We start from the raw sequence: 12,875 nt of genomic DNA, 5'->3' as shown, positions 1-12,875 counted from the left end.
TATCTTGTAAGCACAATATGCAAATATACAATATATTATGCATGCAAAAGTGAGGCTGAAATTTGATATGCATTTTAATTTCAGTCATATATTGTTCCAAGACAAAAATTACTGAGTGTATTAATCTTCCAGCCGACTTCTTTGTTTTGTTCCTACTTTGCACACTAACACACACCTGCCTCAAGCCTCTTCCTTTATAGTCTATACCACACACACACACACACACACACACACACACACACACACACACACACACACACACTATACACGGACAGACGGATTAGAGAACAAGCGATGCAGTAGTGAAGCTAGTGAAACATGTGGAAATAAAGGAGTTACACATGGGAACTGTACGAGGGAGCCTACTCTCGTATTCAGGAAGGTGGGAACACATTTATGCCCTACAGCAACAGTGCGCATGCATTAAGGGTGCACTTTTGGAGCATTTTTTGAGATGAAATGTTTATAGCACCTTAGAGCGCAATACAAACTCGAGGCTCTCTCATATGCCCGTCTTGAGAAATGCAGGCTGTTATCACTGCTGACTGTTGCCTTGAAAACTTGCCTGCACGGACTCCGCTGATCATGTAGAGAATTCCACAGCTCTCTGACAACAAAAAACCATGCCACGGTAACAGTCGCCTATCGCCGCCAGCCGCCCTGTGCGCAGCGGATTGGATCCTCTGAATGACTGGCATGCTCCTCCGCTGTTCCCATTGGCTTGGCGGTAATGAGCCCGTGACTGCGCTCCAGTAAGACCCACTGAAGGCGGAGCCAGCCGGTTAAGGCGGAGCTATCCTTGGTACTTAAATGGAGCTGGTGCTGAAAGAAGTGAAGTACTAGCACGCACGATAGCCGGAGCGCCTGGTGCGCGGTGCGAAGAGTGAGAGACAAGTGTAAGAAGAAAGAAGAAAGAGGGAAGAAGAAGAAGAAGAGAGAATGAGAGCAGGGGACCATGCAGCCCTCTGTACTAATGGACCATAAGGATATTTAACCATCTGCCCGGGGAGCGCACAGGTATCTTCTTTTTCTCCAGTTTCTCCTCATTTTGCGCCGTGCGTAAAGCCACAGGACTCACTGCTTTCTCTTTCCTCACCCTTTAGCAGCAGCAGGGCTCAGATTATTTGTCTCTCCTTTTTTCCTTTCCTCGTTTCTTCTGCATGGACATCGCAGGCTCGTTTACATTCCACTGGAATTAATGATTGACTAATGGGTGTGAAGGGAGCAAGGGGCAGTGGATCATTGATCGTGTTAGTGTACTCTTTCGGCTCAATAACACGAGAGAGATCTTGTCCCTGTATACAGATGACTGCTGAGAAGTGTTGAGTGCTTTCTTAGCCTACTCTCTTACCTATTGAGCAAAAGGGATCAAAATGCAATCAAGCGTTTGTGCATAATATGTCTTGTTCTGTGAAAGCTATATTTTACGCTATTGACACCCCTCTCTACATCACTCTCTGCATCTTTCTCGCCCTCTCAGACACCGCAGTCCATGCCTCTGCCTTGCCAGGTCATTGATGGGAAATCAACTGGATCGGATCACCCACCTCAACTACAGCGAGCTGCCCACGGGGGATCCGTCCGGGCTGGAGAAGGACGAGCTTCGGGTCGGCGTCGCTTACTTCTTCTCTGACGAAGAGGAGGAGGTGGACGACCGCACTCCGTCCGACTGCGGCTTCACCAAGGACCACAGCCCGGCCGAGGAGGGACCCTTCTCGGTCAGCGAGGTGGAGTACTCAGCCTTCTGCTCCCAGGAATGCATCTTCTCCAAGCTGCGGGAGAACGAGGACTTACATGTATACTCGGCCAAAACTTTGCTGACTATGTGCAAACCGGGGGACCTGCTGGAACTGGTGGCCACCGCGCAAGCCCCCCACTGGGCCATCTACGAGCAGGACGACCAGGTCATTCATCTGCACAAGGGCGAGATCCGCAAGGACAGCCTGCTTGAGATCAGCAACGGTCGCCACGGGAGGGTAGTCAACAATCGGTACCGGTACCGACCGCTTCCACCTGACCTAGTGATGCAGAACGCAGTGGGACACCTGGGCCTGAGCAGCGAGGAGATATGCTGGACCAACTCGGAAAGTTTCGCAGCGTGGTGCCGCTTTGGGAAACGGGAGTTCAAAGCAGGGGGAGAGGTGCACTCGGCGGAGCAGCAGTATTTCCTCAAAGTGCACCTGTCCGGCAGCGGGGTGCACACTCTGGTCTTTCGCAGTCTGGAGGACATGATCCGGGAGAGGAGGCGAGTGGACGCCAGTGGAATTCTCAAAGAGCTGTCTTTGGTTAACGGGGGCAAGGAATGATCAGGGATTCCGTTTGAAATCCTCTCCCCCTATCTCTCCCCCGCTCCCGCTGCGCACGGACGCACAGTTTTGCGCACAAGCAAACGTACTCGCACACACGCACACAAGCACACAGACGCAAACACATGCAAGGACCTGTTGGTTTTGGACTTTCTGCTTGTTACGGATGGACCCCGGGCTGCGTCTGGACCACAGGCGCTCTGTGGAATTTCCATCAAATTGCAGAGTATTGAAAATTGAGAGAGAGAGAAAGAGAGAGAGAGAGAGAGAGAGAGAGAGAGAGAGAGAGAAAGAGAGAGAGAGATGCCATATAAACAGACAACGCCCCTTCAGATTAGAATTCGTGCTGAGTGAGACACACGATTTCTGCTCAACCCATTGGCCCGAACAGCGAAAATCACCTTTAAAGACCGCACATAGCGCACACGGCTCGGTTTGGTTTTCTGTTTAATTTTCTCGGGATAATGGAATTGGCCCCCTCTCGGCTTAGGGCGCCTGCTGCGGCAGACCAGACGGTGAGAGATGGGGGGTGAAAGATAGGATCTGGGATGGCTCTAGAAAAGTCTCCCTTCTATTTTTTTACTGTTAGCTTTAAGACCGGGACTGACCATAACACAGATCCACTAATTCATAGACCTCTGACAGGCCCAGATGGATACGCAGTTGCCTAAACAAAGCATTTGGCTTGTTCAAGCTCCCATTTTGCCATAACAAGAGTATTGTCATTTTCACAATGCTGTCATCCTGCTCCACAGCACTGGGTGTGTGTGTAAATTGTATTCATATATTGATTTCAATTTGAGTCCCTTATTTTTGTATTTAAGTTTAGTGGATTTAACCCTGATCTCTTTTTTGGTTCAAATAAATGGAGGTTGAAATATGAAAATAAGCACTTGGTCTGGCAGGTGTTTGTTTGGTCACACATAATTACTTGCACAGAAACACATGATCTCTCACTCTCTCTCTCACTCACACATGCACACAGAGGGAAATATAAAGTATTTATGCTCTAGTGCCTCCTGACCTGCCTCAAGCCAAATGGGCTTCATATATCTCCACAGTATTTGGAGGCAGTAAAATGGTCATCTGCATCAAACCCATAAAGGCGTTTATTAAAAAATCCATACAGAATATGGGAGCTACAGTATATAGGCAGCTGTATAGCATCAATGGGAACATACAATATTTAGCCACAGAGTATTTTTCCATGTGTGGGTTTTATCCTGCTGGTATTTAGACATTCACAGGCATGTCTATCTCCAAATGATGTTTCTTTTCTTCTTTTCAATAGCATTACTACACTACACATGTTGGCTTCTTACTCAATATATATTTCACAACTGCATTGTGGACAAGATGTCCTCCATATATTGCTTATCATGACAAAACACATTGTGTTGTTATGGCACCTGTGTTGTATTAGTCTGCAGTGGCTTAATGTCTGGATGGATGTTTTGACTCCTCTGCTCTGAGAGCAGACAGTGCCTTCCCTTTCTCTTGTGATCAGCCGTAGTATCAGTGAAGGTCGGATCAATCACCTTGGTCTAACTTCTCGTCTCCTTACGTTTGCGTAATTGAGTCGGAAAGGACCAGAGAGTGGCTTTATGGAAAGGTTGTGCCATAATGTGTCTTTGTTCTGCCAGGCAGCCTGCTACATATTGTATACATGAGCTTAAGAGGTTTTCAAAATATAATATTGCCACTATAGAGCTTGAAACCTCACCTCTAGGTACTCTTGATTCTAGCCTCAATGTGGTCATAAATAACCAAGCTGCAGCTGGAATGGCAGACAAAGAGTTTATAAGTGTGTGTGTGTGTGTGTGTGTGTGTGTGTGTGTGTGTGTGTGTGTGTGTGTGTGTGTGTGTGTGTGTGTGTGTGTGTGTGTGTGTGTGTGTGTGAGTGAGAGAGAGCGAGACAGAGAGAGACTATGCAGGAAAACCAGCATGCATGCAGTTGTGTGTGTGTGTGTGTGTGTGTGTGTGTGTGTGTGTGTGTGTGTGTGTGTGTGTGTGTGTGTGTGTGTGTGTGTGTGTGTGTGTGTGTGTGTGTGTGATGTTTGTTGCACTGACTCAAGCTTAATCAGACCCAGGTCTTCTCCCCATTCTGCATGTGCGAGTGTGTAAGTTTCAGTGTGCAGATGTTGCAATCTCACCCCTCAGATATGTTTCATGTTAAAATACAGACTAATAAGCCAGTGACTCTTGTAAATGTGCCTTGAGAAGATTTTCTCCAGCTATTGACCCAAATACTTTCTTTTATCGGCTGTGAATATATTGACACATTTTCTTCTCTTGTTTACTCCATTTCCTCTAATTCTCTATAGCTTCTGTTGGCTTGGTATTTCTCCAGTCTTGCTCTGTATTGCTTTACTCTCCTCACCTTTTTTTCTCATCGTTTCACTAAAGCCAAAAATCACCATTTTCCATTTCCATTCATTTAAGTGCCTGCACAGCTAAGCCACATTGACGTAAAATTCTGTTTTTGTAGTATTTGTAGTAAGTATTCAAGCGGATGTTTCAGATTTTAAATACTTGTTTTAGTCAGAATCTAAATGCATTTGAATGATCCAAACATGTCATTCTTGCTAACGAACATCTATTCCGGATGGATTTACATAAACACAATTTTACCATTGTTTATTTCCCTGCTTTCTTCTGTTTTACCCGCTGATGACTGTTCTGTCTGTTCGGTACATTTCTAAAAAGGCTCCATGTTAAACTGAGGTTGCCCCAGGTGGGTGATTGTGTGTGTGTGTGTGTGTGTGTGTGTGTGTGTGTGTGTGTGTGTGTGTGTGTGTGTGTGTGTGTGTGTGTGTGTGTGTGTGTGTGTGTGTGTGTGTGTGTGTGTGTGTGTGTGTGTGTGCATATGTGCATGTATGTGAGTGTGTCAGACACCCCCCTGTGAGTTTGAAAAATCAGGGAACAGGGGCAGCCATTGTTCGAGCGTGTACGTATGTTTGTGGTCTGTGACTAATAAGCCTCGGAAAAAGATTGCCGTGTGTGCGTGTGTGTGTGGGTGTGTGTGTGGGGGTGCATGCGTGCGTGCGTACATATGAAAGTGTGAGACCTAACTACCAAAGCATTGTCAGGTTGTTATATATTGGCCATATGCTGTATGCATGCATATTCATGAAGGTCTGCATCTTTGTATCCATCAGCGACAGTGTGAAAGTAAACGCCGTTACTAGGGCAACTCCAGCCACTGTCATACTGTATATATCCACTGAGGTCTTGTGTCTGCATGTGTGTGTTTGTGCCTTAGCATACCCTCCACAGCTTAAAGCTAGCTGTTACCCTTAATAGCTACTCATGTAAGACAAACATATGACAACCAAATCTCTTTCTTTCTCTCTTTCTCCCTCACACTGACTCACTGGGGACCTGCTGTTGTTCCTTTGTGCAGTGGTATGGATGTATGTGTGTGTGTGTGTGTGTGTGTGTGTGTGTGTGTGTGTGTGTGTGTGTGTGTGTGTGTGTGTGTGTGTGTGTGTGTGTGTGTGTGTGTGTGTCTCTGTGTGCACATCTGGACAAAGCAGATCCCAGCTAGCCTGCTGCCAGCTAAATCAGTGGTCTCAGAGGAGATGTTCATGGGAGGAGGGAACAAGACAGAATATCCTGTCTGTGCGATGCCTTTAAGAGGATCTCCCTCTAATCTAGACACTGGCCTGGACTCCCAGTAGACTTGTCTTCCGCCGTTCTTTAGAATGGGCGCTTTACTCAGCAACAATGACTACACACCTGGAGATGTAACTGAGGCAATGGTAAATGGGTTACATGCTGTTAAAACATTGCTAACAGTGGTTTCCTCTAAACATCTGTTGTAAAAATGTGTGCATACATCACATGTAGTATTTCTATTTTTGAACCAGCACCCACATACTGACATTTAAAACAGATTACACACTGCAACACATTTGTGATTTCAATTACATGGACAACTGGCTTATCAATGCCTTCAAAGCATTATCTTTGTGCAAGACTGATTAAACCTGTATTACGTTGGTATATATTATATTATAAACATGAAGACTCCCTTGGACAGGTGCTTGGACGGTGATTCTTTAAGCTGGAATCTGGACCATAACCTCTATGCAGCATCCTCATCTGTCATCAATATTTTACCAGTGAAATAACTTCAACAAAGTTCTTGCACACCATTAAGTTTTAAAAGATAAGTCTAGTGATATTCTATATTTTTCTTATTATCAATACATCCCATGAAAAGACCAAAGCCTACAATGATCCTACTAACAAGTATTGCCTGTACAGCCAAAGTCGGATATAGTTATACACCTCCATTTGTTGAACAAAAACTAATTAAAAACATATAATTGAGCCACATCATTGCACTGGCTGAAATGTTACTTTATTATGATGAACATGGGCACTGTAGTTTATTTTGACTCAATACCACATACTGTACACAGTCCTGCTGCGCACCAATCCTGCAGCTGAGTCCCTGACAAATGCACTATTGACTTCTAAACTAGAAACTACTTTTTTAAATGAAAGTTTATATTTGTTACCTGTTTTTAAAGATTTACAACTTTAGTAGGAACTAATGGTCTTGAGGCTGAGAGCCACAGAAAGGCTAGGAAAGTTGGATGGTATTGAGAGACGGACAAAAAAAAACAATAGAAATATAGAAAATCACCAGCCTTGAGTGAGGTACCAAATGCTTGTATTTACTTTGTGTAGTTACAACATTTCAGTCAGTCAACCTTCATCAGGTAAGATGAATGTAAGATTCAGCCTGCTGGACATTATGAAGGTCTATCATGCCAAAAGGTTGTAAATAAAGTAAGTACAAATGACAGACAAAAAGTATGACTAATAAGTAATGACAGTGTGTGTGTGTGTGTGTGTGTGTGTGTGTGTGTGTGTGTGTGTGTGTGTGTGTGTGTGTGTGTGTGTGTGTGTGTGTGTGTGTGTGTGTGTGTGTGTGTGTGTTGTTTCCACCCAGCTTAACAGGTGGACTAACTGCCATGCAAATACAGTACCTCTGTTCAACATTGTTTGTCTGCACCTGGCCACTATGGTTTAAGTGCTGTACTCTAGCAAACTTTATTGTCTAGATATACTTCATACATTGCAAGAGTATTCAGAGCCTAAATACCACATTTTAAAAATACAAATACTCCATTACAAGTAAAGGTCAAGCATTCAGAAGAGGTATTAACCACAAAATGCACTTCAAGTATCAAATGTAAAAAGTGCTGCTCTGCTGCAACTGCTCTTCAGACAACAGCTTTATGATATATCATATCATTATCATAGAAAATGTTATGTGTTTTGGTACAATCTAAAAGGTCAGTGGCAAAAAACACACACTTTTAGGTGATAAAACCCAACCGTACCATTTTTCTACCGCCCATATATTTTCTATTCTGAGGGCAGGTGCTCCAACATTTGACTGTGCTTCACTGAGTTTAGGGACTGCATGGCCTCAGGATATGTGCTCTGCCACAGCTGCACCGCTCGGCCCTCAGAGCCTCCCCACCTTTGGCAAGAGTTAACTGACTGCTAAATGTCAGCAGCATATTGTCAACAAGCTCTTAAAAATGTTGCAGTAACTTTCATTCATTTGGTTGTACTGCGCGGCATTACAAACATTAATTTTATGTATACTGTAAGCACTGAAGATGAAGATATTTGATTGCTTTTGGAATGGAAGAAAAAATCTGCCATCATGGGAGTCTGATATTTTGAGCATGGCATTTGTACAGTGAAATCTAATTTGGACAAAATTGAAATGAATAATGTTGACCGCAGAAGTCATTTCCCATCCCTTGACAGGTCTCAATTAATGAACATTTTGGAAATGTCTCATCAAATTTGCTCTTGGGTCTTTTCATAATCAGTGTTTTTCAAAGTAGCCCCCTTTCTCTTATATCAGCTCCATTTAACAGCTTATTTTGCATAGTTTCCAAAGCACATTTGTACATAATTATCAGCAATTTAGCAATGATAAAACATTCACGCAAGCTGAATCTTTCATGAAAACATTCTTAACATGAGAAAGTGGTTTGAATTAATTAATAATGATGATGAGTTGCTTTAGCGCCCCTGTGGAGGTCAGAAATAGCAAGGATTCAGTGTCCGGCTCAAAGACACTCCGGCAGGTCTAGAGGGTTTAACCCTGGGTTGACAAATATTGATTGACTGACTGTTTTATGTGTGTGGTCCCCCATCCTTCTCCTCACTTTATAATGAGTGAGAAAAGAAATTCCCCTTAGGTGGCCCAGCGCAATCGCAGTTTGATTAATGGGAAGGACCTATCTTTCCGTCTCTGTGGTTTTAACCCTTTTTAAAAAGTCACAGGAAAAGGTTACTGTAAATGTCATTATGAGCATTTCACAACCTTCCTGGCTGCCCTGCTCTGAATAACCCGCCGCTAAATGTCATTCTCTTAACATTTTGTCATGTTATACTCCCGGGTGTTTTCCCCAGTAAAGGTTTTATATTTTACCATTTCATAACGTTACTCTTTGCACCCAGAAATTTCTCTCGCATCTTTTACAACTGCACACTGTTAAATAACGCCATCAGTGAATTCATTTTCATATGGAGAGTTTGAACTGAGGGTTGAGCCTTCATATTTTTTTCTTTTCTTTTTCAGTTAATGTAAGAATGTTGGTAATCTATTTATCTCTCTCTCTCTCTCTCTCTCTCTCTCTCTCTCTCTCTCAATTTCTGGATAAGAACTTAAGTGCAGCTGGAAAACAAGCATGTGGTCATTTGATGGTCAGTGCGTGGCCTGCTGAGGCTATTTAAGAGGTGAGAGGTTGGTGAATAAGCATGAAGCTTGCTCAGGCCTGCAGCGTGTGCTCACATATTTATGACCATGGCTCATTCCCAACTCAATACAGCAACATTTGTGGGCTAGGGCTGGGCAATAAAATATAATATCTCAATATGACCATTTTGACCATAGACTGTAGAGCTCAATATATATTTACTTTCTCTGTAATGGATTTAAAAAAAGATTTCTGTAAAAGAACAATGGTCTCCAACCCTGCTCCTGGAGAGCTGCATGTTTTAGGTATCCTCCTACCCTAACACAGCTGATTCTAATGACGTGCTTGTTATCCAGCTTCAGCTGCTTGATAATGAGCAGATCATTAAGATCAGGTGTGTAGGGCGATACCTAAAACATCCAGTGTTGGTCATCCTTGCACCAAATGTCTTGCTGGCATGCAGATTTAACATGTCAGCTAAACATTAGCGTAGCCACATACAAGCAAAACATGTAAAATCATGCCAATATTGATGATAATAATTTTTACTTTTATATACCTTAAGTTATATAACTTTTATATCTTCAACAAAATCATGTAAATAGTCACTTTATCACCCTGCCATATACAGTACAGGCCAAAAGTTTGGACACACCTTCTCATTCAATGTGTTTCTTTATTTTCATGACTATTTACATTGTAGATTCTCACTGACGGCATCAAAACTATGAATGAACACATATGGAATTATGTACTTAACAAAAAAGTGTGAAATAACTGAAAACATGTCTTATATTTTAGATTCGTCAAAGTAGCCACCCTTTGCTTTTTTGATAACTCTGCAAACTCTTGGTGTTCTCTCAATGAGCTTCATGAGGTAGTCACCTGAAATGGTTTTCACTTCACAGGTGTGCTTTGTCAGGGTTAATTAGTGGAATTTTTTCCCTTATTAATAAAAAAGCAAAGGGTGGCTACTTTGAAGAATCTAAAATATAAAACATGTTTTCAGTTATTTCACACGTTTTTGTTAAGTACATAATTCCATATGTGTTCATTCATAGTTTTGATGCCTTTAGTGAGAATCTACAATGCAAATAGTCATGAAAATAAAAGGAAACGCAATTGAATGAGAAGGTGTGTCCAAACTTTTAGCCTGTACTGTACATAGATACAGTGGTGATACTGGAAAACTATGACATCCAACACATTAAAGGTCCAATGTGTGGGAATTTCTCCCATCCAGCATTGAGATCATATATCGCAATCAGCTCTCTCGCACCACGCAGTTCAAAGTACGTATTACATCTACGGTAGCCTTCAGGCTTCAAAAAGCCGGTCTCTTGCTCTTTTCAATATCCTTTTTCTTTTTCTGGGCGAAGAAGAAGACTCCTGTTCCTGAAATTTGGATTTTGAATACATGTGGTCCTCCATGTTTCCTTCTTCAAACTTGCCAGGAAGCGATGATACCAATTAGCAGCACCTGTGAGTTTATCATGTGACAGCAAAAACGCAAAAGGCGGAGCAGTATGTCCTGTAGATGGCGCATGAATATGGAGCGTCTACCCCAGTTCATGCGAATGCAAATGTAAAATTTCAAGCCAAAAGGAATACTTGGAATTGATGGTGGTGGTCAATATTCATGAAAAAGGACAAGTTTGTGAACGGGCAACACAGATTTTGATAATAGACCTTTAACTAAAATAAAATTAAATAAAGTTAAAGTAAAAATATCTAAAAGCCTGTGTACATAAAGGAAACACATCTCTTCGTAGAAAAAGAGCTAAGTATGAGTGAGTGTGTGAGTTAGTGACCGCAACTGGAAAGTGAATTGTCTGAAATCGAATGATCTGTAATATTTCCATAGTGCAGAATCCGTCACAATCTGTATTTAAAACACCCTGATCGGTTACTCATCATAACACTGGTTAAACGTGGTTAAATTGACCATACATTTTGGTCATGAATTCGATCAAACAAACAAGCAAGAGGCACACCTCTGAACTCTACCAGAGAGTAACAGTTCTGTGCTTTTTTCAAGGGGAAGTTTAAAGACATTTCCTCCACTGTAAATAATAAATAAAAAAAAGTCAAGGATGAAATAAACACCTTTAATAAACACTTATAAAGCTGATCATGCTCATCAGTGAGCAGCGATAGGTTTAAGGATGAGGAGGTCGAGAATGAGTCATATATTGCTTGTCAAGAACACCGCTGACACTCATCATTTAGTGTTGATGTTGTTTAACTGAGCCAAATGAAAATCCTCAGTGTAGAGCAGCCTCCACACACATACCACCAATTTCCTGAGGAGTTAATGAGTGCTACTTTAACATAAAATTAATAATGGTACACATGCCAAAAGACTCAAACACACACACGCATTCACACATCCAGCCTTAAAGTGGTTACTGTTTCCGACGACAATTCCCTATTTCCACCAATGACACAAAAGCCGGCCAAGAAAAACACATCATATATAGTAAAACGCTGACAAATTGCTGCCCTTTCTGGTATTTTTTCTCGACATTTGATTCCTTCACACTCATTTCAATGCTGTCTATCACTTCTTGTCTCCTCCTGTACGCTTCAGTCTCTCACACTCACCTCTCAGTGACCCATGCAGAGTTTTTATTCTCGTCCACCATCACACCAGACTTAATGGACTAGAAGGATAGGCTCTTCTCTCTCTTTGGCTCTGTACCCTCTTCTGTCTGTCTGCATGCCTCCTAATAATATGCTCTGTTTTTAACATATGCATTTCTTAAATATATATCTGGGGAATCAACACTTCAGTGTTTGGCAGTCCATGCAGGAAAAATACACCCACACTGTTAGAAATGAAAATATACAGCATAAGCACTGTATGGGGGGAGGGAGGGGTATAGACTTAGCAACAAACTGCAATTTGTTATTTGCTGATTTTTATATTGCCAAAATGAGTTAATAAACTAAATTTTTCAGTTGGTTTTCTGTAAATTCAATTCAATTCAATTCAATTCAATTTCAATTTTATTTATAGTATCAAATCATAACATAAGTTATCTCGAGACACTTTACAGATAGAGTAGGTCTAGACCACACTCTATAATTTACAAAGCCCCAACAATTCCAACAAACCGAAGAAAATAATGCTGAAAGTGCAGGCTGAATCAACACATTCACTGATCTTATTTATGAGCAGACACACAGGGAACACGGGGAAACAGACAAATGGAAATGGAAGGATGATGCACCGGAGGAGATTCAACTTTGAGTGTCACCTGTCCACATCCACACACATCCACAGTCAAGAGTTATTCTGGATTTCATAACAACAAACAGGCGCATGATGATTAAACCTGATTGTAAACACTGTCATGGAAAAGTGGATTACACCTAACAGCACTGAAGTCAGATCCCACTTAACACCATACAGCAGGGGTCTTCAACGTTCCTTAACTGAAAGAGAGCCAGAGTATGGACCCCCCTACATATATTGTATAAAATTAAGTTGCATAATAAACTGGGCCTACAATAATGTGTAGGGCGGCCTAAAGCCTTTATACCTTTTTGCATAGAATACTAAGCTATTAAAATAGCCTACTAATTGTTGGCATGATTTTATAAATCATGTTTTCATGTTAAACATAAATGTAGCACAGTAAACTGTGTATGTGGATGGCCCTTAGTGACTAACTTACCTATAGGCCAGTAAGCAGTTGGGATTTATGTTCGTTAATAATATGTTGGATTCATTTTAAGACTTTGTAATTGTTTTTAAAAACTTTCAAAAATTTACAATAATTTGGAGGCCCCCCTGCACTGACTCTGAGGACCCCCTAGAGGCCCCGGA

General features: G+C 41.9%; 1 protein-coding gene across 1 annotated transcript; it reads left to right on the top strand.

Annotated features, from left to right (window-relative positions):
* Positions 1-847: 847 nt before the first annotated feature.
* Positions 848-3,195, top strand: lratd1 (LRAT domain containing 1). Its single transcript, XM_039782861.1, has 2 exons — positions 848-1,017; positions 1,481-3,195. Exon 2 carries the CDS (start codon positions 1,518-1,520, stop codon positions 2,304-2,306), a length of 789 nt encoding a protein of 262 aa, XP_039638795.1. The 5' UTR covers positions 848-1,017; positions 1,481-1,517; the 3' UTR covers positions 2,307-3,195.
* Positions 3,196-12,875: the final 9,680 nt, after the last annotated feature.

Source organism: Perca fluviatilis, chromosome 18, assembly GCF_010015445.1.
Source record: "Perca fluviatilis chromosome 18, GENO_Pfluv_1.0, whole genome shotgun sequence".
NCBI lineage: Eukaryota > Metazoa > Chordata > Actinopteri > Perciformes > Percidae > Perca > Perca fluviatilis.
Note: the sequence above shows the minus strand (reverse complement) of the source record. Positions and strands in the feature narration are given on the sequence as shown.

Excerpts from the sequence above, each read along its gene's own strand:
- lratd1 (XM_039782861.1), top strand. The coding sequence starts at position 1,518 with ATGGGAAATCAACTGGATCGGATCACCCACCTCAACTACAGCGAGCTG.